The 27295-nt window shown below is 34.6% G+C and overlaps 4 protein-coding genes and 1 long non-coding RNA gene across 6 annotated transcripts; 2 read left to right on the top strand and 3 right to left on the bottom strand.

The window, feature by feature from the left end:
* Positions 1-4489: 4489 nt before the first annotated feature.
* On the top strand, positions 4490-5167 carry LOC105312085 (trace amine-associated receptor 1-like). Its single transcript, XM_019994391.1, has one exon. It carries the CDS (start codon positions 4490-4492, stop codon positions 5165-5167), a length of 678 nt encoding a protein of 225 aa, XP_019849950.1.
* A 7430-nt stretch (positions 5168-12597) lies between these two features.
* Positions 12598-13342, bottom strand: LOC109580839 (uncharacterized). 2 transcript variants are annotated; one of them, XM_019994398.1, is made up of 3 exons: positions 13056-13342; positions 12869-12955; positions 12598-12821 (listed from the first exon to the last, which is right to left on the bottom strand). In XM_019994398.1, exons 1-3 carry the CDS (start codon positions 13155-13157, stop codon positions 12711-12713), a joined length of 300 nt encoding a protein of 99 aa, XP_019849957.1. In that variant the 5' UTR covers positions 13158-13342; the 3' UTR covers positions 12598-12710. The 2 variants fall into 2 exon arrangements, with proteins under 2 accessions (XP_019849957.1, XP_019849956.1); XM_019994397.1 differs by having other exon boundaries at positions 12863-12955; positions 13056-13328.
* Positions 13343-14644: 1302 nt separating this feature from the next.
* On the bottom strand, positions 14645-15232 carry LOC109580845 (uncharacterized). Its single transcript, XM_019994401.1, has 3 exons — positions 15057-15232; positions 14977-15009; positions 14645-14937 (listed from the first exon to the last, which is right to left on the bottom strand). Exons 1-3 carry the CDS (start codon positions 15071-15073, stop codon positions 14664-14666), a joined length of 324 nt encoding a protein of 107 aa, XP_019849960.1. The 5' UTR covers positions 15074-15232; the 3' UTR covers positions 14645-14663.
* Positions 15233-15688: 456 nt separating this feature from the next.
* Positions 15689-22311, top strand: LOC109580838 (uncharacterized). The gene is made up of 8 exons (XR_002184393.1): positions 15689-15708; positions 15808-15887; positions 16279-16376; positions 16496-16589; positions 16673-16717; positions 21480-21560; positions 21796-21930; positions 22275-22311. It is a non-coding gene; the product is annotated as an uncharacterized LOC109580838 (long non-coding RNA).
* Positions 22312-24522: 2211 nt separating this feature from the next.
* On the bottom strand, positions 24523-25900 carry LOC105312084 (E3 ubiquitin-protein ligase TRIM71-like). Its single transcript, XM_011404449.1, has 4 exons — positions 25726-25900; positions 24958-25296; positions 24703-24903; positions 24523-24671 (listed from the first exon to the last, which is right to left on the bottom strand). The coding sequence occupies exons 1-4, from the start codon at positions 25898-25900 to the stop codon at positions 24523-24525; spliced, it is 864 nt and encodes a 287-aa protein (XP_011402751.1).
* Between the last annotated feature and the right edge of the window lie 1395 nt (positions 25901-27295).

Raw genomic sequence — 27295 nt, 5'->3', positions numbered from 1 at the left:
AATATTAGCATAAGAATTATAATGTTATGCATTACATTTGTTTTACACTTGTATGTTAACTGATAATCAATCACCCATTACTTGACTACTTGTACAATGTATATATGTACATGTCCTACTTTATGTTGCTGGCAAGTATGTGCATGTACATTTGTTTTTCTGTGATCAGACTGCATGATCACCACTGACTTAAAGGGTAAGTTTGGTATATTTTTAGGATATTTATTTGATTGACTTAATATGTTTGCTAATGATGTGTTCCAAATCCCATTATCTAAAAAAATTACTGAGATATGAGCTTTCATTTTTGCTTCCTGCCATGATACTTCTTGTCGGTGGGGGTAGCTAAAGTTGAAGTCACTAGAGGTGTAGATGCAGCTAAATCCGTTTCTTTATAGGGGGGAAACAAATCTTTATTCTCATACCTAGTAAATTGTAATGTAATAGCACTAATTTAAAGATTGCCATCATTAGCTTTCATTGCATTTGTTTTACATTAAGTATTAAAGTGCATATACAGTGTACATGTACATGCATATATACTTGCACACACCTGTACATGTACATATAGAAAATGGTTTCTCGTTTTTTGGTCTAGGCTTAAGTCTCTCATTTTAAATTAGATTTGTCTCCAAAACTTATTTCTAGGTCTAACATTGTACTGCATGAGCCAGTATTTATACATGTACATGACATGTATATTTTATTAATGTATTCATCTTTCACACATGTACTTAGACTATGTCCAATGATACATACTCACTTGTCTAATGAGAGCCTGCTGGTCAACAGAATCTGGTAAACTGTATCTTGCTATAGGAGAGTGGAGTGATCAGTTGAGGTCTGGTATGTGTTCCTCCACTACCAGCGCAGTTGATGGTAAGGTATGTGATCTACTAATAGTAACAGCTTACCTATCCATAGTAACGAGCCTAATAATCTATTTATAGTAACCATCTATTAATAGCAACAATTACCTTATAATCTATTAATAGTAACAATTACTTTATAATCTATTAATAATAACAGTTACCTATAATAATCTATTAATAGTAATGAACCTAGTAATTAATGAACCTGGTAATCTATTATTCTATTATTAGTAACAAATCTACATGTACATGTATTATTAACTTGATAATATCAATAATAATATCAAACCTAATAATCTATTAATAGTATTTTTTCCACTGTAGGATGTTACTATTGTCCAAGAGTGTCTAGAACTTCTCATTACTTATCTAAAACTTTGTAAAAAAACTTTGAAAATATCTTACAAGCTCTGATGTGTAGAGGAGTTTGTGATTGACATATTGCTGGGCTCCTCTCAGCCTGACCTACAGAACGAAATTATGGAATTAATTTTATGATCTTTGTTTTTGCTCAGGTAGGATATAATTAATAAATGCATGCTGTAAAAATGGTAGAGAAAATTTGTCGAATTTTGGCATTAAAAAGCCAACCATCATCAGACTATTATGTGTATGCTCAATGGCAAATAGCTACAAATTTGTCAAATTAAAACCAGCCAATTGCAAAAAAAAATTTGTAGTGAATCACCAAAATTTCCTTCTTAAAAAACTAACTACCGGTACATTGATTTTACAATAATCATTAATCTACTCTTAACATTAATATTTTATTTCTTTCTTTTCTCAGTGTCTTATGAAGACTCAGAAGAGGATCAGTCCAGTCAACCAAAAAGAGACCCTGTCCCTCTCCTTCAGAGACTCCACACCATTTCTTCCTTCATCTTCTCTTGAATTCTACCGCTACCTTGTTGCTATAGAAACTGACCTCACCCAACAACGCTGACCTAGTACTGTGGGAAAGGCGCACAGAATGTTTTAATTTTTCTCTTGAAAAGATTATTAGGTTAGTTCATTCATGTTAGATCCATATTCTTGTCTAATACTACATTTCGATACGCACACTACTGCACATTTACAATAAGACATAAGTATTAAATCTTGTAAATTTAAATCATTTATAAGTAGTCCAATAAATAATTAATACAGAAATGGAAACAAGCACCGTATTTCCTCGAAAAAGAGCTCAGGCGTTTATTGCTTATTGCAAAGATCACAAAAAAATAAATAAAAATGTGCCAAAACCAGGGCTTAATCCTGCGACTCTATGTTCTGAGGACTGAGGATGAACAATTAGGCTATTTGGACCACTCTAAACAGAGGGGCACATAATAGAGCTGTTGCACGGAAGTAATCAACGGGAGGGTGTGGCTAAAATTGAGCTAAATTGTCCGCCATGTTGGGTGGCAAGAAGGCCAAGAATGAATGGGGGAACGGAGAAAAAAATTTAAATAAATTCTGCAGTTGACATTCCAGGCTAATGCAAGATAGGAGATGAAGATATTGAGTAAAGAAGTCTCTATAATATTCTGCAGCAAAGTATCATATCTCTTTGATGAAAAATCGCAGTTTCTTTCCATTCCTCCATTCATTGCGTGTACATTCTTGCCACTCAAGATGGCCGACAGGAAGCTCCACCTACCCCGTTGATTACATCCGTGCAACAGCTCTATACTGGGATAAACTATAATGGTAATATAATTAGTGATAGGTGCATATTTGAGTAGGGCCCCATTTGAGGAAGTACGGTAAATAAAAAAACCATTAAAAATGGAAAAATAGTAGGATCCAATTGGGAAAACAGTAAAGAAGCAAGAGGGTACTTGCAAACTGGTGTGGTAAGAAATCCTGCATCAGTGCATGAAGGTAAAGGCTTCTAGGGCTATCGTAGCTGTGTGCATACTGTGCTTTTGGGTAATAATCTTCATGTAATGGTGTTGCATGGTGATGATTTGTTTCCTTGCTATTTTACAATTTAATCCTACTATTTTCCCATTTTTAATTTTTTTATTTACTTGTGTACAATTACATATTTGTGCTTTATTTATGTACATGTACATGTACAATTGTACCGTATTTGCCTGATTAGAAGCCCAGCTTAAATAAACGCCCATCCTTAAAATATTCTCACTATAGATGTGCATATTTTACCCAATTTAGGTAACCTCAACTTTAGATTGCTCCAAATAGCTCAACTCTTGAAGCACAGTTTGACAACCTAGGGGACATGGGTTTGATTTCCGGCTTTTAGCAACTATTTTTCTTTTTAAGCAAATTTTTTTCCTTGTTAATGAATAAATGCCCGGGCTTCTAATCAGGCAAATACAGTACATAAATAAAGCACAAATATGTAAATTGTAAAATGTATATAGTAAAGTCGGCTTCAGTTGAGTTTGACCACTGACCCACCCTTATAACTTCTTCATAGTTTATGCTAGCAGCTTGAAACTTGGTATGGTTGCAAAACGGGTTCTTCCAAAAATTTGTACCAATTTTGGAGTCATTAGGTACTCTGAAAGGTTCTCAAAAGGTTCTTCCGGTAAACATGAAAGGGAGCCACCGTGATGTTTCATGACGAAAAGCTTCGTAAATATAATTTGCATTTCATTAAATATATCAGTAATCCTGTTTTATTATTTAAAAATCAAATAAAGCAAATGCAACACTCCAGGCCAAGATATAATTGAACTAGAAGACTTAATTTGCACTCCAGAAAGAAGTCTCACTTACTCTGCTGTGCCTCTGTAAGCCTTCTTTATTTGTCGTCACTATTGACGCTCAGAAACTCGATTGAAATTTTACACATCTCACTTCTTTCTTCAGGTAATAGCAAGCACAAAGATCCTCCATGTCAATTGCAGGGTTAACAGTGACCAAAAGAGGAGAATAAACAAGTTACAACAAGAAGAAAAGAGCATGAGTTTTCAGCCATTTTATTTGTGTGTGGGTGTGGCTACACGTGACGTTTTGATGACGAAAACATCCGGTCAAACTCAATTGAAACCGACTATAGCAATAAAGGAAGTTCATGTACACAAAAATTTAGTTTACATGTACTAGTACAAGCAAAGGACATATGGTATCATATATGTATCATATCATATATATCATGTATATATATATAGTATCATATATATGATATCATTTCAAAGGAAATTTTCCCAAGCTTTGTTGCTTTTAAAAATTTACATGCAAATCTACATGAATACCATATATGACAGATATTCATTTACATACACATAAGTATGTTCATATATTAAGTGATCTTTGTTTATTAGTTTAGTCTTGTGATAGAAAGGATGGAAAGAAATTATACTTTTACTGGTGATTTCAGTCCTGAGGCAGTAGCAGCAGTTCTTAGTATTGAGATGATACTAGCTCTCATAGCTAATGGTGTTGTACTAGTCATTACTATTTATCAAAGGAAGTCCTGGAAACAATCATCAACAATATTCTTTACTTCTCTCATACTGGCACACCTTGTATTAACGCTCTATCTTCCTTTCACTATCAGTGCATTAGCTGCTCGTGAATGGATCATTGGTAGTACTGATGAGGAGAAGCAAGGAACATGTGGTTTTACTGGTTTTGTGAATTTACTCAGTATCTATGTGATGCTTATGACGCTGTGTCTTGTCTCAATCGATCGGTTCCTTTTTATAGTAAAACCTCATCTCCACAAGCGATTCATGACTCCAAGGATAGCTCTGGTCCTTGTCATTATTGTGTGGAGTTTTGATACAGCCTTCTTCTCTTCAGGATTCATTGATGGCTCTGGTGTTGAATTCCGCTATATAAATTATCTAGGAGTTTGCTATGCTTTTACTACTAGCCCTGTTATGGCTATCTTCCGTTTTTTCTTTGCTTCATTGATATTTATAATCATTATTATCACATCAGTTTGGACATTTTGTTTCACTCGTAAGTTTATTAATAATCAGTCAATGATAGTAGGCGAGGGTGTCTATGCTTCAAAGAAGAAGAGATTGTTTGGGATATTTGGATCCATGATGCTAGTCTATGGGATATTCTTCACTCCTAGCATATTCTTCTCTGCTTTATTAGCTATTGTTGATTTTCCTGGTGTCCTTATGATAACTGCTGTTATATTCTTTTTCCTGGTCATTACCTTGAGTCCAGTTATTCAGGCCTACTTTAGGCCAGAGATCAATAGTGTTATTGCTAATATTGTTTGTTGTAAGATATTGAAGAATAAATCTTATCCATTAGCTATATCAAGTACATGTAATTCATCATCTGCTGTGCTGGATATACGTGTTAGCTCACTTGATGTATAAACATTGTACATTACCTTCATCCATTGACTCTCTTCTTGAGTATAAATTTTTTAATGCTACAGTCACCATGTATGCATGCATGCAGAACACTCCCTTTGTTGTTTGTGTCATTATCTTATTTTTTATAAAGTTGAGTGTATTTGTTATTATTATTATTTCATAAAGACTATATAGGGGTTATATTTCACTAGAAATAAATTTTGCTATTTTTGCGTTTTTATTGAATTCACAAAATTAAATTCCACAAAAATGGTGTGGTACACTAGGAAAAATGGCTGCAGAAGGTAAGATTTGCGAAATTTTATACCAACAAAATAAAATCCCTATATGGCACTAACAGCATTATAAATTTATAATGATAGCACTCTAGGTATAATAGTGATAACAGTTGACCATAGCTCTTCCATCTTCGGTCAATTGAGTTTAGCAAATGAAGCACAAGTGTACAAAAACTGACTTTTAGCTTACTTATCTTGTGCAAGCAAATCCTTAACAGATCTAGTTTCATTTCAAGGGATGTATTTTTAGCTAAGTTACGTTTGTGTATGCATACATATATATTGAGTGATTTTTGTTTGTTAGTTTATAATGTAGTCTTGTAAAAGAAAAGGATGGAAAGGAATTATACTTTTCCTGGTGATTTCAGTCCTGAGTCAGTAGCTGCGGTTCTTAGTATTGAGATAATACTTGCTCTAGTCATTATTATTTACTATTTATCAAAGGAAGTCCTGGAAACAATCATCCACAATATTTTTTACTTCTGTCATATAGATGTTTTACTGTGTAGTTATTGAGGGAATTGTAGATTGGCATCTGTGATAATTTAGCTGTTATTGTAGAGTATACATGTACATGTATGTATGTACTTGTTCTTTCAATATTTACTGTGCTATTATTATTATTATTATTATTATTATTATTATTATTATTATTATTATTATTATTATTATTATTATTATTATTCCTCCAATAGATATTGTGATGTTGCTGCTAGTGTTGCTGCCTATGATCTCCTCATTGAATTCCCTATAGACTGTTTTGCTAACTTGAAGTCTGTAGCCAATAGGTTGATAGCAATGCATCACAGCTTTAGACTAATGAACTCTAAAGAATAGGAGGTGAGGAAGGGGGGGAGAGAGAGAGAGGGAGATAGAAAGAGAGAAAGAAGGAGAGGAGGAAATAAGAGAGGTGGGTAGAGGGAGGGAGGTATAGTAAGTGATACCTAAGTTAGAGTAATAATAACATTATAATGTTACATGTCATTAATGTATCTAATTACTTATGTCCTCCCTCTTTTTCTCTCTCTCACACCCTCTCCTCTCTCTCTCTGTTTCATGTTTCTCTTCCATTACTCTACTATACTTTTCGTTTTGTCTGCTCACCATTGGTAGATGTCCCTGTGGTGACGTTGGTCTTAAGAATGCTGGGGCCACTTGTTACATGAATACAGTCCTACAGCAGTTGTACATGTAGCCGGGGATAAGAGAGACTACATTGGGAGTGGAGAGAGAGGAAGAGGACTCAAGGTATAGCAATGTATTTTATTTATTATGTGTATTATATATTATACGCGTAAATTATTGTTTCCTATTTTACATGTATGTATTAAAATGCTTTGCTTTATTTTGGTGAAGTTCGTACTTGTGGGATGTCTGTCTGTTTGCCTTGTACATCACTCCTAGTTACATGTACATGTATAACTATGTATAATAATGTCAATTGATGTGATATAGTCAGGAAACATTTGAAAGGCAAGCATACCACTTCAGTGTATATGTACAGTAGGTGTTCTTTGTGGGGGTGGGCCCACTAATGCATTTCATGCATTCTCCTTGTGCTCCAGAGCATTTCATGTGTAAATTTAATCTACTAATACATCTGGATAGTGGATACGTTAAAATAGATGTCATATAATTTATTTATTTATTTTATGACTTGTATAATTTTTCTGAATCACACAGTTGCAGACTATATGCATGTAAACCTCAAAAAAATGATACATGCACAACATGTGAATATTGTTAAAGCCCTTATCACTAGTTAAGGATTACCTTCAGTATTGTAGTTATTGTAGCTATCATAACTTCCTCCAATCAAGTCACTCATGACTATTTTTTCAAACTGTTCTCAAGGCTATTCTCAGTCACTCATTTTGCTTTCCTAAATTTCCATTCTTTTTTGTTCCTGCTACTTCACTGCTATTCATTCAGTCTTTGGATACTGTCTTCTACCTTACTTACCATACAGTATTGAATGGCAACCACACCATCTTCATCTTCTTCTCCTGGTCTCCTTGAACTGGAGGAACAGCTCACCTGTCCTGTGTGTCTTGGCCACTATACCAACCCTAAGACTTTACCTGAATGCCTACATTCATTCTGTCAGCACTGTCTGGAGGGATTACCTCTGGATAAGAAGAATGAGACCTATTACTTCTCTTGTCCCATTTGTCGTCATTGTACAGAGTTACCAGAAGAAGGAGCAGGAGCCTTTCCTGTAGCATTTCACCTCATCAACCTCAAAGAAATATACAGTCTTAGATTAGCAAATACTCAAGAGGCCATGTGTAGTGATCATGAAAAGGCTTTGGAGTTCTTCTGTGAAACTTGTGAATCATTAATCTGTGTAATCTGTCAATTTCATAATCACGAACATCATGAATATGACTTAATTGCTGACAGTTACACTAAACACTGTCAAAAGTTAAGAGAATGTCTATCACCAGTTGAGGGAAAGAAGGAAGCACTCAAGAAGGTCCTATCTGCTCTAGCAGAGAGAGAGGGTGAGATCAGAGAGAGAGGACAAGGAGTTTTAGGAGAAATACATGAAATGGTAGAGGAAATGATCAATGTTCTTCGCCAGTCAGAGAGGAAACTGACTGAGCAGGCAAAGAGGGTCACTGATGCTAAACTAAAAGTGCTGTCAGAGCAAATGAAATCAGCAGAAAACAGGTTGAATCTTCTGGAGGATGTTGAGGGTTATCTGGAGCAGAATTTGAAGACAGGCAGTCCTCAACAATTCCTGAGGTCTAAGAAACAGATGATGGAGCATATGAGTGAAGTTACTGCACAGATCAATGTGGAGGGGTTACATCCAAAGGAAAAAGCCGACTTTGTATTTAGTAAAAATATCAAATCACTGCATCAACTTGGAGATATTGTGACCTACTCATCTACTGCACTACAGCAGTGTAGAGTGAAGAAAGTTGGTTGCTGTGAACGTCTACCAAAAGAGAAGAAAGTTTCATTTCTATTATCAATGGAGGCACCAGATTCATCTGTTTTGTGTGTTCCCCTCTCTTCTCTGAGGTGTAGTCTAGTACCAGTTGATAAATGTTATCAACTCATTCACACTACAGTCACTACCACCATCACTGATCCTGGAGTGTATAGGATACAGTGTAACCCTTCAACCAGTGGTACTCATACAGTAAAGGTACAAGTATATGATGTACACCTTGAGGATACCTCACTAGTCATCCCTATCAATCCTTACCTTGATAACGTCACTCCAGTACGTACTATAACTGAGCTTAATTATCCCTGTGGAGTTGCTATAAGTGATGATAATCTAGTTATAATAACTGAGTATGGTGGTAACTGTGTAACAATACTGGATAGAGAAGGAAAGGAATTAAAATTATTAGGAGGGGTAGGAGGAAGTGGTAATGTCAAATTTTCTTCTCCTCCATGTGTAGCCATTACTCCAGACAAATTTATTCTTGTATCTGATAGGCACAGGATCCAGAAGATAAGCATGGATGGATACCTTATAGCATCAGTTGGTGAGGAGGGCAGTGGACCACTACAATTCAAGTATCCTGCTGGTATAGCCATTTCTCCTATAACAGGACAGGTTTATATTGCTGATAAAGACAATCATCGTATACAAGTCTTAAATTCTGATCTAACCTTCTCTCATTCATTTGGTAGTAAAGGATCAGCTAATGGACAGTTTCAGTCTCCACATGACATTGCTATTGACAGTCAAGGATTAGTGTATGTTACTGATTGCTTGAATAATCGCATTCAAAAGTTCCTTTCAGATGGAAATTATATAAGTCAGTTTGGTAATAGAATATTTAGTTACGGGCAGCTTAATACTCCATATGGTATAGCAATAGACACTGCAGCTACTGGTCTAGTGTATGTTAGTGAATGGGGTAATAATCGTATATCAGTCTTCACCAGTGATGGCGTGTTTGTTAGTAAGTTTAGAAGGAAAGGCAGTAATATTGATCAGTTTGATAATCCTAGTGGATTAACATTTGATAAAGATGGATTCTTGTATGTTTGTGATTTTAAAAAATCCCGACTTATTATTTATTAATTTTTAACAATAGTTGGATTATTTTCTTTACTATTATAAATAGTTGATATGTTATTTTATCACTAAATGATGTGATGCAAAATAGTGCTCTATACATGCTCTGATGTTGCATATCTAGTTTGAGCTGATTCCAATCAAAATTTAGAAATTTCAGTCATATACAGTTGAACTGTTGAAAAACAAAACTTTTGGGATAACAAATTTTTTTCATTACCTGAAAGTTTCATTAAAGAGATTTAAGGAATGAAGTTGGTGCATTAATTTTTTTTCAATGCATAGTGGTTTTTTAAAAAGAAGTTTCGTTATCAGAGGTTCCAATGTATTGTTATTGTTGACATTTTAAATAATAATCATTATTGTTTGACTATGCATTGTAGATTTTGGTTGATTATTATCCTTGAGAGTGAAATGATTTTCTTAGCATTAGGCTGTTAGTGAGTTCCTTATCTACTAGTGTACTGGAGTTACTGCAATCATCTGATTGTTGGCCAGTTACATACCACAGTACTAATTCTATTACTATAGAGAGGGGAATTATAAAGTAGCTTGGGATCATTATGTGTTTTGCCTTAATTTGCATATGTTTAACAACATGTATAGGGACTTATTCCCTCTTGTAAATTACTTTTTAACAGACTATACAGTACTATTCAATGCTATTATGCTATGGCTTAAACTAACCAATATGTGATCAGTTATCATTGTGTGAATGACGTGTCCATCAGGCAGTGCTGATCCATTAGATCTACACTGGATTAGTGCTAATGATATCAATTGATCCTTTTACTGATCAGTTCCGAGTAAATGTTTCCCATTTAATTAGACTGAGTTTACTCAATGCATGGACAATCAAACAAAGAGCTACATAAACATTATAAATCAATCAACTGTAAAAATTAATTTAAAACTTTGGCTGTGGCAATCATTATAACTACTATAGCATATTTTCTATTATAGTTTTAGCATGAAAATTATAATTTAACCCTTAAAAACTTATACATTTAGGGGGGTTGACATGAGGTAATAAATTTAATTGTAAAATGTATTTTTTGAATGCATTTGCATATCATGAAAATGAAAGATGATAAATATTAGATGTAGCAAAACAATTATTTATAGAAATATAATTATACTCACATGATACACTATCCTTCACTGTTATATTAAACTCTCCATCATCAGATGTATCCATGACTGTATATTTAATATACGATTATTGAAAACAAAGTTATATTTACATGTATTTGATGAGGTAGAAGTAATTAGAGTGTCATTAAAGGACCATGTTATGTCAGTAGATGTGATGAATGGTTCTGATGAGACATACTCAACAGACACATTGTTACCAGCTAATACTGTGATGTTTTTATGCATAGACTGTACTGCTGGATTAGCTATGTAAAAACATCACAGTAGTGTAATTATATTTCCAAAGTTGTTGTCATTTTCATCAGGTATAATTGCATGCATAGCGAGACCAGGTTACATGCACAATATAGTTATTATTTTTTTCTAATTAAAGCTTTTCATACAGCATCATAACAAACACCAGTACAACACTTGTCTTCTCATTTTCACTTACTAGTAGTTATCATTAGAGAAACTGATACACTATCATTATGCCTACATATGTATATTCCTTCCCTATCCATTGCTGGAGTAATGAAAGAGAAATCAATCTAATGCCTGAAGCTCTACCAGAAATCACTTTGTGATCCTCCCAAGCTACCGCCATCTCTCTGCCACACGAGAGAGCTACCACAAGATACTGAAGTGTAGTCAAAGTAATATTCTGTATTGACTATAAACCTTTCACAATTTGATTAATGATTTCATTACTCCTTAATCTCTGTCTGATGATAAGATCAATACCTGTTAAAGTGAGAGACTACAATGGCTTTTTAAAAATACACTTTCTATACTGCTTTAGATTATATAGTTTGATAGCAGTGCCTATAAGTCACAATTAAGCCAATAGTTTTGTGTTGATGTTCTTTATTACAAAATTAATTTTTTTTGATTCTAAAAACAAATTTAATTTGTCCAAGAAATGAAATGCCATGCAGGTTGTGCTCTTACATGTACATGAATAGAAAAATGATGAAGCTTAAAACAAAAAAGTTGTATTCATTAGTTACTTTAATGCATCCAAATTTAACTTTATTTCAGTACACATATGTACTCACCTGTAACTACATGAGATAAATAACAACAAGTGAAGCAATAGCAAGTTCCATACATTCATACTGTCAATTGATGAGAAGTAGAAGTATCTGCAAGTAGATTATAACAGAGCAGAAGAGCCCACTGTACTTGTCAAATGGCTTTCACTTTTACATGTCAGTAGTCATGTCAAACAGCTTAGATGTATAATGTAAACTTAAACAAATGACTTCCCCTTTCTCTCTTCTATTGCTTACCTCAGGCTCAGAGATAGCATTCTCAATACCGTATACACCATATATTTCACGGGTATAAAATTTTGTGATTTGGCTGCATTTTTGTATTTGTGAATAAAAAATTCACGATTTTAATGTAATTACCGCACCTCTACTATACAATCAACATGCTATTTTGCGGATTTTAATTTTGCTAATTTTTCCAAAACACGAAAATCACAACATTTTATTTACCGCAAAATATATGGTGTATACAGTAACTGCTGACACTGTGCCAACTAGAATCAAGAATCCTCTTTTCCTAAATACATCATATTAGCTAATGGAATTAAAATCTAGATGCATCCACTATAAGTGTCACCAGATGATAGCACTAGTATGGATACTGCTCTAGTTTGTATGTTTATTAACATAATGCTGTAACATTTAAAAGTGTGCATATGTATGCATGTACATTCCATATGATTGGGTTTTTATATTTTATTAGTGATGAACAATTCACAATGTTCATGCATGGTCACTCACCAATAGAGAATCCTCACAACAGAGCTGATATCATTGCATTATGACAGCATCATCACCTGTCTTGTGTATTGGTTTGTACCCTATACAGCAGCAGTATTTTATCATACTTGTATAGTGCTTGTTGATTATTATCAGTTGCAGGAGATAATAAAATTACTTATTTTTATAGCACACTTATTACTATGGTCAAGTTTTTATTGCTAAAGTCAAAAGTTTAATATTTTTTAAATGAAATACAATTAATTAAATCAGTTTTGAATTCATAGTTTATGTCTATTCTGTCACAGTATTTAAAGACTGAGTGGGTCGTCTATTCCACTGGCAGTTGCTGTTTTAAAATTAGCTTTGCCAAACCTGTAGTCTATCTTCACATCAACGTAACGACCCTCACCAGCATCAACCTACTATTAATACATTATTAATCACATTATTTTATTTATACCCTGACTAGATAAATGCTTTCTTTTTTGACATATTTGTGTGCAGTGAAAGTACTATATTTAGTTTTAGTGTTCTGCTCCACTTTTGATTTCACCTATGTATAAAATAATGTTCATCATAGTCTCTATATATAATTAACAAACAATGAAGACTGAAAGCATCACTTATATATTAAAACCCTGTCATTACCATACCTTAGTGACAATGTTTTGCTCAGTACTGGTGGCTGTAGTAGGCTCTGTTATATCCTGTGATACACTGTCTGGTATATTTGGTACACTTTTAAGACTGGCCATGATCTCTGACTCTCTTGTGGCTGCTAGCTTCCCAGGCAGGAGGAAATTTTTCAGTCGATTGAGCAACAATGTTTATGTACACTATAGTACTATAGTGCTGAATAGTGCATATGTGTTATCAACTTGTACTGTACATATCACAACCAGGAGACTGAGTCCATGAGTATAAAAACAAGAGATAATAGTAATGCAGTGCTTTTTATAAAGTGTAATGAAATTTACAGTAATTGAGTAACTATATGAGAATGATCTTATAGATTCTTGTATGTTTGTGATTTTTAAAATCCTGACTTATTATTTATTATAAAAGCGTTTAAATGAAGATATACCGTTTAAGTGGATTCTTATTTGAAGATATGATAACAACTTTATTGTCCTTCACAAGGAGAAACTGGAACTCTTCTTCAGCAGGTGTTATACAGCAAATGTACCAATCTGTGATCATAGGAAAGTTTCCTAAAATAGTTGACACGTTCAAAGTGTTATGGCTTTTATTTGTAGTTATTTGAATGAGCATGGGCGGGTGGTTGCTAAGGCTTGTATTTCTCCAATACATGTAAGTGTGGACATACAATAATACAAACATTGCATGTGGGTGAAATCAATTATAGGAACAACCTGGGGTCAGGTTGTTAAAAAGAATTGAGGAACTGAATAAAATAAACAAATTGTATGCGTGTATGATTTCACACCATTTTTTTTTTAATTCTAAAGCTCATTTTTGAGATTTTGCTATTTTAAAATACCATACCTGAAACAATTTTAGTCAAGGATTCAAGGATATCAATCCACATACTTTGTTTACTTCAGCATTGTGAACTGAGCAATCTTTGAAGGTGTGTGACCTTCATCCCAGCAACATCATGCTTAGGATTTGGCGGATTATGCTCTAAAATTGCTCTATTATGCTATGCTGCAATTCTCAGGAAACAGCTCTATTATGCTCTACTAATCAGCCATTGTGCTACAACATATGCCCATGCCGAATTTCATTATAATAACCCAGCCCCACCCAAAATGCGACCCAGTAATTAGTTTTAGACAATAGTAGCTGTTTAAACATAATTAAAAACAGTTAATTTATTAAGCACAAGGGCTTGTTTATTGCATTTCTCAGTACATTTTTTCAAAAGTTTCTATTATAGCCCTATTATGCTTACATTATGCTTATGCTTTTGGGCCCTAATATGCTCAAAATTATGCTGGCATAATCTGCCAAGGCCTAATCATGCTGAAATTTTTTGTGAATAATTTGGCAAAGAATAACAGGTTACAATAAGTCACATGATGTCTCTAATCCAAGCCCTAACAAACATGTCAAAAAATTACATTTACACATGTATATATGAATGTAGAACATTGGGAAGGATGAGCCCAAGCTAGCAATGTATGCTATCATTACATTATATGTAGTAGATAATACCAAGAGTGGATAATACTGGTAGATCATTATGGCTGCACTGGACCCCCTTTAATTCCCATGCACACCACCCAGAAACACAGAAATTACCTAGGCGTTTGATTTAGTGGTATGTGCATTGTGATGTCATCAACCACTTTTACACTGCCTATAATAGTCATCTCATCTTTTAAATAGAATCGAGAAGATTCAAGCCAATTCTTGAAGGTTGTAAACCGACAATATGACGATGCAGCAATGGATGGCACTTTTACTAAATTATTCAACAAAAACAGATGCTCAAAATATGAAGACAAACCGATCTTTGATTTCTTTTGTTGAGGATCTTTCCATGTTCTTGATCTCTTCATTGCTGCTGTCCTGAAAAAGGATTTGCAATACAAACAGATGACCTCTTACCTCATAGAGGTGCTAATGTCATCCTTTTCAGTTCTATAATGAATAAAATCAGCCTTATCCATAACACCTCAAAACAATACCTTCTCGGTTGACTCATATTGAGAATCAAATAAAGTTTGAAGAGTGTTTTGACAGCTAATTATTTTAGAAGCAGGCAGCTTCTTGGCATTAGACTGTTAGTGAGTTTCTTATCTACTAGTGTACTGGAGTTAATATCTAGTTCTTTTACTGGAATCATCTGATTGTTATGGCCAATTATAAACCAAAGTACTAATGCTATTACTCAGAGAGAGGAATTATAAACTTTGGATTTTATCAATATCAAAAAAGAATGTGTAGCCATTACGTTTACGGAACTATAAAATTCTTTGTTTATATTTGTTTTACCAGATTACTTAAGAAAATGTTGGTATTTCATTTCTATTTTATGTAATGTTTTTACTGCAATTGCTGTATCCATCCTCCCTCTCTCTCACTCTTTCCCTCTTATAGTATCCTATATACCTGATGCTCAGTGTATCTTTGGTCATCTCCTTGAAAGTAATCTACAATATTACACTCTGGAGTCCAGACCTTCTCTGGAAGAACTTTAGACTCGAGGGATGTCTAACTCGTCAATGTCTTAGAACATCATGTACGTCACAAAACCATGCCCTATTTGACGACACCTATTTTTAGGACGGTTCAGAGTTCTTCTCAAGCTTAACTGATCAGATAGACAAGATTCTTAAAGTGAGTGTGGCTAGTTATTAAAAGTTAGTAATAGATCTCTTATTAGAAAAGATTAATTTGTTTATTTATTTATTTTATTGTGATTTATTTGTTTATTAGAAAAGAGGTCACAGTAAAGTATTTGAAGAGAGATTTGGTGGCAGTTTTTAGACCAAATCATGTCATGGCTGTGAACACAAGTGCTTATTGTTTACATGTACATGTAATGGGGATATGTTATCATGTGTGCATATGTACATGTACACATATGTACTGTATGAATAAATCATGCATATATATCAGTTGATCAGCATCAGACACTTCATGATTGATGTAAGGAAAATACATTTCTCTCTCCCTCTCTTTCTCCTTTTTTTACAGGTGCATGTTCCTTAACTCTATACAGTACATGTACTTTGGCTAGTATGTACATGTACATTATGTGCATGTACTTGTAATTTTGAAATGCACATGTAATGTTTTAGGTGTCTTTTTAACATGTGTTCCTTTTCATCATCTTTTTTACTTCTACATGTACATGTGCTTTAAACTAACTTGCTCTTTGTTCTCTCTCCTCTTTTTCTCTCTCAGTGTCATTCTAATGAAACCTTGTCTTCATTGAGGAAGAGAGTGAGCGAGAGACTTGAAGTAACTCTGGAACAAATTCAGATAGGAACGACAGAGAATGGGTAAGGTACTCGAATAAGAGAGCATAATTATGTCTGCTTATTTTGGGATGGGTTTACTATTATGTGGCCTATAGTGTACATTGACTTGACATGCTCCCTCTCTCTCTTCATACCTGTAGTTAACTTATTATAATATGTTACTATAAGTTCAGTCTCACTAAAGAGCATCAGATAATTGTCAGGACAATTGGTGTTGGTGGATATAGAACTTCAGTAAGATAATTTTATCATACTTGTGTACATGTATCTTCTCTCTAATTTTATGCTTTTACATTAAATATAGCTTCTTTTTGTAGACACTTGATTCTAATACTGAGAGATGAAAGATTGCTCTAAGACAAGTAAGAGTTTTCTCTTATCATCATCATCATTATTATTATTATTATTATTATTATTATTATTATTATTATAAAGTAACAAGCAACAGTACAATAAAAACAGAAAGGGAGAGCCCTACAAACCAAAATACTATTAATATTATTGTTATTTTATTATTATTAAAGTTGATAGTACATAAACAGAAAACAATTACACCACACCATCCACTGAAGGAGGAAAGATGGGGAAGCGAGACAGCCACATCTGGACAACAGTAACAATAATAACAATAACAACAACAACAATAATAAGTAACAGCAATAATAAGTAACAACAATAATAAGTAACAACAATAATAAGTAAAAAATAGCAATAATAATGAAAACACAAATAATAAGTTAAAGGGAGGGACCCAGAGGTAAAGAGACACAGATTAAACTAGCGTTCTCTCTCTGAACAGCTACAAACAGTCTCTGGAGTAAGTAGCTTGTGCTATTTTCCTCCCCTGTGAGATGCCAAATCCTACGACTTAGGTGGTGAATAAGATGACGAGATCAAGGACCCAGCGCTCCAGCCTCCAAGTGACTCAATAGCCAATGGACAAAAGAAGAGAGACTGGGGCAGGTTGGTATACTTAGAGATCTTGTGAGATTCAGCAGAGGCAGCTACAGCCTCTGTGGCAATGATGGCTTGAGATCTGTAGGAAACCACCAGAGAATCAGGGACTGTTGCATCCCATACCAGTGGTTTGCCCTTTTCCCATGGAATCAGGGTCATACCATCAGGTCGCTTACCATCACAACGAGAAAGGCCAGAAGGTTCAGGGGTAGATGGAATCCCTGCTGATGATAACGTCTTGTGCACAACTTCATTCACTGCAGCATGGCAAACGGCGGTTTCCCTTGGATTTTTGGGCCATCAATAGCATACATGTATTAATGCTTTTTTTATTTCAATTTTATATATTCTTGTCCACCTCCTCCACTTTGCTTTGCATTCCCATGTAAAATCACCTTCAATGCTTGGCGTGGGAAGTGTTATAATTGTTGTGTGCTAGCATGATAACTTCCTTTAGTTTATACTGTATAGTGGTATATGTTTATTATCGCCCACTTCTGTGTTTACCTAATCTCTAGTCTTTCTCTCCTTTTTCCACCTTCTTCGATTTCTTTTGTTGCTGCATCTTGTTCCTCCCAACTTGTTTGTTTTTTATTGTTTGTTCTTGCTCTATCTTCATTTGCTGTCTTCTACCTTTATCTCTCTTCATTTTCTTGCTTTACTGTCAAAATTTTATTCTTTTCTTAAAATGGCAACCAACCCATCTTCATCTTCTCCTAGTCTCCTCAAACTGGAGGAACAGCTCACCTGTCCTGTGTGTCTTGACCACTATACCAACCCTAAGACTTTACCTTGTCTGCATTCATTCTGTCAGCACTGTCTGGAGAGATTACCCCTGGATAAAAAGAATGAGACCTATTACCTCTCTTGTCCCACTTGTTGTCATTGTACAGAATTACCAGAAGAAGGAGCAGGAGCCTTTCCTGTAGCATTTCATGTAAACAACCTCAAAGAAATACACAGTGCGATGGAGAAGACAGCAGTTTTGCCTAATCCTCAAGGGGCCACTTGTAGTGATCATGGAAAGCCTTTGGAGCTATTCTGTGAAACGTGTAATACAGTAATCTGTGTTAGTTGCTCAGTTCGTAATCACAAAAATCATGAATATGACTTAATTGCTGACAGTTATACTAAACACTGTCAAAAGTTAAGAGAATTTCTATTACCAGTTGAGGGAAAGAAGGGAGATCTCAAGAAGGTCCTGTCTGCTCTAGCAGAGAGAGAGGGTGGGATCAGAGAGAGAGGAGAAGGAGTCTTAAAAGAAATACATGAAATGGTAGAGGAAATGATGAATGTTCTTCATCAGTCAGAGAGGAAACTGACTGAGCAGGCAAAGAGGGTCACTGATGCTAAACTAAAGGTGCTGTCTGAGCAAATGAAATCAGCAGAAATGAGTTTGAGTCTTCTGGAGGATGTTGAGGATTATGTGGAACGGAGTCTGAAGACAGGCAGTCCTCAACAAATCCTGAGGTCTAAAAAACAGATGATGGAGCGTATGAGTGAAGTTACTGCAGGGATCAATGTGGAGGAGTTACATCCAAAGGAAAAGGCCGACTTTGTATTGAGTAAAGATATAAAATTGCTACATCACATTGGAGATATTGTGACCTACTCATCTACTGCACTAGAGCAGTGTAGAATGAAGAAGATTGATCGTATTACACCTGCTGGCAGAACAATTTCGTTTTTACTTTCAATGGAGGCACCAGATTTATCTGTTTTGTGTGTTCCCCTCTCTTCTCTGAGTTGTAGTCTAGTAGCAGTTGGTAAAGGTGATCAACCCATTCACACTACAGTCACTACCACCAGCACTGATCCTGGAGTGTATAGGATACAGTGTAACCCTTCAACTAGTGGTACTCATACAGTAAAAGTACAAGTATATGATGTACACCTTGAAGATACCTCATTAGTCATCCCTATCAATCCTTACCTTGATAACATCACTCCAGTACGTACTATAACTGAACTTAAGCATCCAATGGGAGTTGCCGTAAGTGATGATAATCATCTTATAATAACTGAGACTAATGGTAACTATGTGATGATACTGGATAGAGAAGGTAAGAAAGTGAAATTATTAGGTGGGAAAGGAGGAAGTGGTAATGTTGAGTTTTCTTCTCCTCGTAGTGTAGCCATTACTCAAGACAAATTTATTCTTGTATCTGATGATCACAGGATCCAGAAGATAAGCATAAATGGATACCTTATAGCATCAGTTGGTAAGTATGGCAGTGGACCACTACAATTCAATTATCCTTCTGGTATAGCCATTTCTTCTATAACAGGACGGGTTTATATTGCTGATATGAATAATGATTGTATACAAGTCTTGAATCCTGATCTAACCTTCTCTCATTTGTTTGGTAGTAAAGGATCAGGTAATGGACATTTTAAGTATCCCAATGACATTGCTATTGACATTCAAGGATTAGTGTATGTTACTGATAGTTGTAACCATCGTATTCAGAAGTTCTCTCCAAGTGGAAAGTTTGTGGGCCAGTTTAGTACTAAAGGATCTGGTCCTGGACAGCTTAGTGTTCCAATAGGTATAACAATAGACACTACAGCTACTGGTCTAGTGTATGTTAGTGAGAACAGTAATCATCGTATCTCAGTCTTCACTAGCGATGGTGTGTTTCTTAAGAAGTTTGGTAGTAAAGGCAATAATATTTCTCAGTTTTATACTCCTTGTGGATTAGCATTTGATAAAGATCGATTCTTGTATGTCTGTGATTTTAATAATAGACGGCTTGTTGTTTATTAGTTATTACATTAAGTTTATTTATTATACCAAACTATTTTTTTGTTTAGTTTTGGTTTTATCATAGTTTTATCAATTATTACTATTATTATTAATTCCTGGTATTTAAAAACAGACTAATAGGAGGATGGTTAGTATAAAGAGGAAATTACATGTACTTATTGGACTCGCCGTGTAGACAAGCAAATCTATTAAGTACTTAGGTTGTCCTGCATATCTTAATTAGCTTTGTTAAAAACTTTTTAAATTAAAAAACTAAGTTTTCTAGACTCATAGATCATTCTTCTATTATCAGGTAAAAATTTTTAAAGAGCAGCGCTAGAGATAAGAAGCTTGATAAATAACGGAAAAAGTAATAATACAGCAATGACACTCTTCCAGTAGATTACTGGAAATAAAAATAAACTTAAAATAAAAAAATTAATAAAAAATAAAATAAAAATAAACTCAGTGGCAGACTCTTTCAACTCTAATAATTGGCAATTATTTTTACATCTTAGCTGGCTTGCATTGCTTAATACATAATTCTATTGCTGTTTTATGTATGATCCCTTAAATTAATAAATTCTATCAAGACAACAGTATCTGTGCCATCATAATAAGTGTTAGTTTTTTGTAGCTCTTTTGACTTGAGTCGGTACAGAACATGCTACATGCACTACTAAAAGTAATGAATCATGCATTGTCATTATCTTGATTATGCTGCATAATAGAGATGAAGAGTAGAGAGTAGAAGAGAGTAGATAATAGAATAGTGTATAAATGCAAGAGCAGCTGTGGCGAGTCCAATCACCGTAGGTGTCTCATTGTGACTTTTATTCTTTCATATAGGCGATAATTTTGTTGTGTGTTAATTTTTTTATTTTGTGCTTGTCTTCAATCCACGTAATTTAATCCACCCACCTCCAATGCCATTCCATGGTACATAGACTATGGCCAGAGCAATAAAATGAGCTCACACATAATTTATTTTGAGCACTTTTCTTTTAAAATATGACTTTATAAGCACTCAAAAATTACAATGTATGCAGTATTAAATTTTGAATATTTACATAATTTACGTAATTATAATGTAGATCTAATACATAACATCTATACAATATTTCTTTACATATCATCTTATATACCTGATGTAATTCAGTGTATCTTTGGTCATTTCCTTGAGAGTAATGTACAGTATTACACTCCTAACCTTTTCTGAAAGAACTTTAGACTGGAGGGACAACCTTTCAATGTCTTAGAATACCAGGTGCCTCATAAGACAATGCCCTTTTTGACCACACTTACTTCCCAGGATGCTTCAGAGTTTTTTCATTATTAAAGCTTATTAATAATTCTCTTATTAGAAAAGACTAATTTTTTAGTTTTATTAATTATTTTATTGTTATTTATTTGTTTTTTAGAAAAGAGTTCACTGTAAAGTATTTGAGGAGAGAGTCAGTGGGCAGCTATTGGACCAAATTATGTCACAGCTGTGAACACAGGTGCTTATTGTTCACCATTTTACATGTACATGTTATGTAGATATGTGTATGAAAATTATCATGTGTGCATATGTGCATACATAATTATGAATAAATTTTGCCATTACTTTTTTCTTTATTTTTCTTATTCTTAATTCTTTCTCTCTGTCTCCTTCCCTCCCTCCCTCCCTCCCTTCCTCTCTCCCCCCTCTTTCTCTCCCCTCTTTTTGCTCCTCTCTCTTCTCCTCTTCTAAAGGTTCAAGAAGCAGCAGGGTTTCACATCCCTCCAGCTCTCAGTCATTTACTCTAGGAGTCTCACTGAGAGTCTCTAGGAGTTTGTATGAGGAGACATGCTTGGAGTAACAACCTTTCTGGAGAGTGTCAAGATAAGGTTTGTAATTCAAATGTCAAAATAATAATAATAATAATAATATTGTCTCTTAATTTAAGCCTTTACTCAGTAAGCACCTACCAAAATGAAATCATTTTGTTTTATTATTCACATATGTTTAATGACATTGTAACTGCCAGTATAAGACCTAACAATTGCAAAATTTTAAACAAATCACCTAATTTAACGACCTCCAAATGAGCCAATGTTTCCATCTGTAAATTAAATTTATTTATAGCACTTACATCTTTTTAATATTTTTGAAATGACTGTAAAATATAACTATAGTACTTACATGTTGATGTATATCTGTTCAATTAAATGATTGTTTTATTATTTTTTAGAGGGACACTTTAAAGCGTACATGCATCAAGACTCCTCCCCTATGCTCAAGAGGTTTACGACTATGATTAGGAGACTAACAGAGAATTTAAATTCAATAATTATTTTGAGGTAATTAAGTGGATGGGCATTAGGGAAAATTGGCTTTGAAATGAAAATTACTTGCCCCCATAATAATGTTTTAGGGAACTACAGTTGAACAATTTTAATGCAACAATCATCCCTAATTTATGTTTGAGCTGATTCTGATTATAAAGTTTTGAGTTGTGACCTTCCTGTACTATATAGCTTACATCTAATTTCCATACACACATTGGCTAAAAAATTATACCCAATTAATGTTGCACATTTTCAAATATTTTTTTGTCCTAATGGCTGTATTTGATAATAAATTGCCATGTATGCATGCTATGTATGATAATAATTAATTTTGAGTAGATTCTAACAACATGTTACAAGTGCCTTGTAATGTTACATGCATTTATAAAGAGATCAGGGTTGAATAATTGGATCAGATTCTTATTTCACTTGGAGTAAAATTTTTGAATGGGCAATCCACTGCAATTGCCCTGCTCTAATAAAGTAATAACTTTATTAATAAATTTATTATTTATGACAAGTTTATATTGCTAATAGTATTAATCATCATATACAAGTCTTGAATCCTGATCTAACCTTCTCTCATTTATTTGGTATCTGTGGATCAGCTAATGGACATTTTCAGTCTCCAAATGACATTGCTTTTGACAGTCAAGAATTAGTGTATGTTACTGATTTCTTTAATCACACCACATTCAAAATTTCTCTCCAGGTGGTAAGTTTGTGGCTCAGTTTGGTACCGAAGGATCTGGTCCTGGACAGCTTAATAGGTCTAATAGTATAACAATATAACTGCAGCTACTGGTCTAGTGTATGTTAGTGAATTATATATCAGTCTTCACTAGTGATGGTGTGTTTGTTAGTAAGTTTGGAAGTAAAGGCAGTATTATTGGCCAGTCTGATAATCCTAGTAGATTAGCATTTGATAAAAATAGATTCTTGTATGCATATTTGTGATTTTGAAAAATCTCGACTTATTAATTTTGAACCAATAGTTTGATTATTTCGTTTAGTATTATAATTAGTTGTTATGTTATTTTATCAAATGATGCAATTAAATATGATGTAATACAAAGTAGTGCTCTATACATATCTGATGTTGCATGTATAGTTTTAGCTGATTACATTCAAAATTGGAAAATGTCAGTCATACATTGTAGATTTTGGTTGCTTGAAGTGAAATAATTTTCCTAGCATTAGACTGTTAGTGAGTTCCTTATCTACTAGTGTACTGGAGGTAATATCCAAAAAACATTAGCCAACACTAAAACATACATAAATTAAAAATTAAAGCCTAAACTATTCCATCCACTGGGGGAGGAAGAGTGGGAAAATATGAGCCACTTCTGAGCATTGAAACGCCAGATAGTGACTGACAGTCTCTGGATGTGTTGATAGTGTATTATTATTATTATTATTATTCCTCCATTAGATGTAGTGATTGTGCTGCTAGTGTAGCTGCCTATGATCTCCTCATTAAACTCTCTATGGACTGTCTTGCTAACTTGAAGTGTGTAGCCAATAGGTTGATAGCAATGCATCTTAAGTTTTTAACTGTAGACCAATGAACTCTAAAGAATGAGAGGTGAGGGAGGGAGGGAGAGAGAGGGGGGAGAGAGAGAAAAGAAGAAAGAGGGAGAGAGGAGGAATAAGAGAGGTGGGAAGAGGGAGGAGATATATAGTAAGTGATACAGTAAGATATTGTAAGATAGGGTAATGATAACATTATAATGTTACATAATTATGTCAATTATGTATTATGCGACTTATGTCCTTCCTCTTCTCTTTCTCTCATACCCTCTCTCTCTGTCATCTTTCTCTTCCATTACTTGACCATACTTTTAGTTTCATCCACTCACCATTGGTAGATTTGTGGTGACTTTGGTCTTAAGAATGCTGGGGCCACTTGTTACATGAATACAGTCCTACAGCAGTTGTACAAGCAGCCAGGGATAAGACAGGCTATAGTGGGAGTGGAGAGAGATGAACAGAACTCAAGGTATAGTGTATAGTGTAATAAGTATATGTATTTATGATTGTAACATGTGCATATAAATAAATTATTGTATTTAATATTGGAATTTTGCACTACATTTCAATAAGTTAACGTTTAAAAAATTAAGTGACAACAATTAATAGCATTAAGCATTATTAATAAACAACAAGTCGGTTGTTACTAAAATCACAAACATACAAGAATCCATCTTTATCAAATGCTAAACTACAAGGATCATTAAACTGATCAATATTATTGCCTTCACTTCCAAACTTTTTAACAAACACACCATCACTAGTGAAGACTGATATACAATGATTAAAATGTTCACTAACATAAACTATCAGTAGATGCAGTGTCTATTGTTATGCCATAAAACTGGCCTGGACCAGATCCTTCAGTACCAAACTGAGCCACAAACGTTCCATCTGGAGAGAACTTCTGAATGCGATGATTCTCCCTATCAGTAACATACACTAATCCTTGACTGTCAATAGCAATGTCACGTGGAAAAAGAAACTGTCCATTAGCTGATCCTTCACTACCAAATGAATGAGAGAAGGTTAGATCAGGATTCAAGACTTGTATACGATGATTAAATTTGTCTGCAATGTAAACCTGTCCTGTTATAGGAGAAATGGCTATACCATAGGGATCACAGAATTGTAGTGGCTCACTGCCCTCCTCACCACCAACTGATGCTATAAGACATCCATCCATGCTTATCTTCTGGATCTTGTGATTACCATCAGATACGAGAATGAAATTGTCTGGAGTAATGGCTACACCACATGGAAAAGAGAACTTGACCTTGCCACTTCCTCCTTCTCTTCCTAATGCTTTAACAATTTTTCCTTCTCTATCCAGTATTGTTACACAGTGACCATCACACTCAGTTACTATAATATGATCATCATCAGTTACAGCAACTTTCCAAGGACATTTTAATTTAGTTATGGTACATACTGGAGTGATGCTATCAAGGTAAGGATTGATAGGGATGACTAGTGAGGTATCTTCAAGGTGTACATCATATACTTGTACTTTTACTGTGTGAGTACCACTGGTTGAAGGGTTACACTGTATCCTATACACTCCAGGATCAGTGCTGGTGGTAGTGACTGTAGTGTGAATGGGTTGATCACCTTTACCAACTAGTACTAGACTACACCTCAGAAAAGAGAGGGGAACAGACAAAAGAGATGAATCTGGTGCCTCCAATGATAGTGAAAATGAAATTTTCTTCACTTTTGGTAGACGTTCAAAGTAGCCAACTTTTTTCCCTCTACACTGCTGTACTGCAGTGGATGAGTAGGTCACAATATCTCCAATGTGATGTAATGATTTGATATCTTTACTCAATATGAAGTCAGCCTCTTCCTTTGGTTGTAGCTCTATATTATTGATCCCTGCAGTAACTTCACTCATACGCTCCATCATCTGTTTTTTAGATTCCAGGACTTGTTGAGGCCTGCCTGTCTTCAGACTTTGTTCCACATAATTCTCAACATCCTCCAAAAGACTCAAACTCATTTCTGCTGATTTCATTTGCTCTGACAGCACCTTTAGTTTATCATCAGTGACCTTCTTTGCCTGCTCAGTCAGTTTCCTCTCTGATTGACGAAGAACTTTCATCATTTCCTCTACCATTTCATGTATTTCTTCTAAGACTCCTTCTCCTCTCTCTCTGATCTCACCCTCTCTCTCTGCTAGAGCAGACAGGACCTTCTTGAGTGTTTCTTTCATTCCCTCAACTGGTAATAGATGTTCTTTTAACTTTTGACAGTGTTTAGTGTAACTGTCAGTGATTAATTCACATTCATGATGTTTGTGATTCTGAGCTAAACAGTTTACACAGATTACTAAATCACAAATTTCACAGAATAGCTCAAATGATTTTCCATGATCACTACATGTAGCTTCTTCAGGATTTGGCAAATCTGATGGTGTCTTCTCCATTGTATTGTGTATCTCTTTAAGGGTGTTGAGAGTAAATGCTACAGGAAAGGTTCCTGCTCCTTCTTCTGGTAACTCTGTACAACGACGACAAGTGGGACAAGAGAGGTAATAAGTCTCATTCTTCTTATCCAGAGGTAATCCCTCCAGACAGTGCTGACAGAATGAGTGATGGCAGGGTAGGATCTTAGGGTTGGTATAGCACTCAAGACACACAGGACAGGTGAGCTCTTCCTCCAGTTTGAGAAGACTACAAGAAGATGAAGATGGCTTGGTTGCCATTTTAATTTCAAGAAAGTGTAAGGCAGAAGTAACTCACTATAACTGGAGAAAGTCAAAAGATCAGAATAAAAAGAGCTTTAAAAGAAAACAGTGACTGAGAAAGGATAGCCCTGTGACCACTTGAATAGTGTTAGCTTTGACAGCTTTAATAGTCAACCCTATACAATAGAGTAAAACAGCAAGAGCACTATCAGTCAATAGAAATAATATTTTTATGTACACTACACAAGTAGTATAATAGTGCATGCTCCCTACCTTTATGTAACAAACAGAATTCTAAAGAATGAGTGACTCAAGAGATTATAAAACTATAATTGGAGAGACTAGGAGGTTAAACTAAGGCGAAGAGGGCAAAAAGGCAGTTATAGTGTAATAATATTCAAAGATCTTGTGACTATAGTACATAGTTACAGTGACAATGAATTATATTAACATTTATTAATCATAGCAACCAGCAATGAAGTTTCCCATAGAACCATACCATAGAGTAAAAAATTATAGTGGGACTAAATTTGTGACTCTTATTGTGAATCTGCCTTATTCACTTCCAGTATCATAAGGATAAGGCATCTAAGAACCCAGGTGGATTATTGCAGAAGAAAGGTTAAGGTTAAAATGCTGCATGCAGGAATGCTGTTATTGAGAGTTAATTCTGTATGTACATGTAGTAGTCATGTGCATGTAGCTACA

The sequence above is a fragment of the Amphimedon queenslandica genome, unplaced genomic scaffold (assembly GCF_000090795.2).
Source record: "Amphimedon queenslandica unplaced genomic scaffold, v1.1 AMPQUscaffold_13474, whole genome shotgun sequence".
In the NCBI taxonomy this organism is placed as follows: domain Eukaryota; kingdom Metazoa; phylum Porifera; class Demospongiae; order Haplosclerida; family Niphatidae; genus Amphimedon; species Amphimedon queenslandica.
Note: the sequence above shows the minus strand (reverse complement) of the source record. Positions and strands in the feature narration are given on the sequence as shown.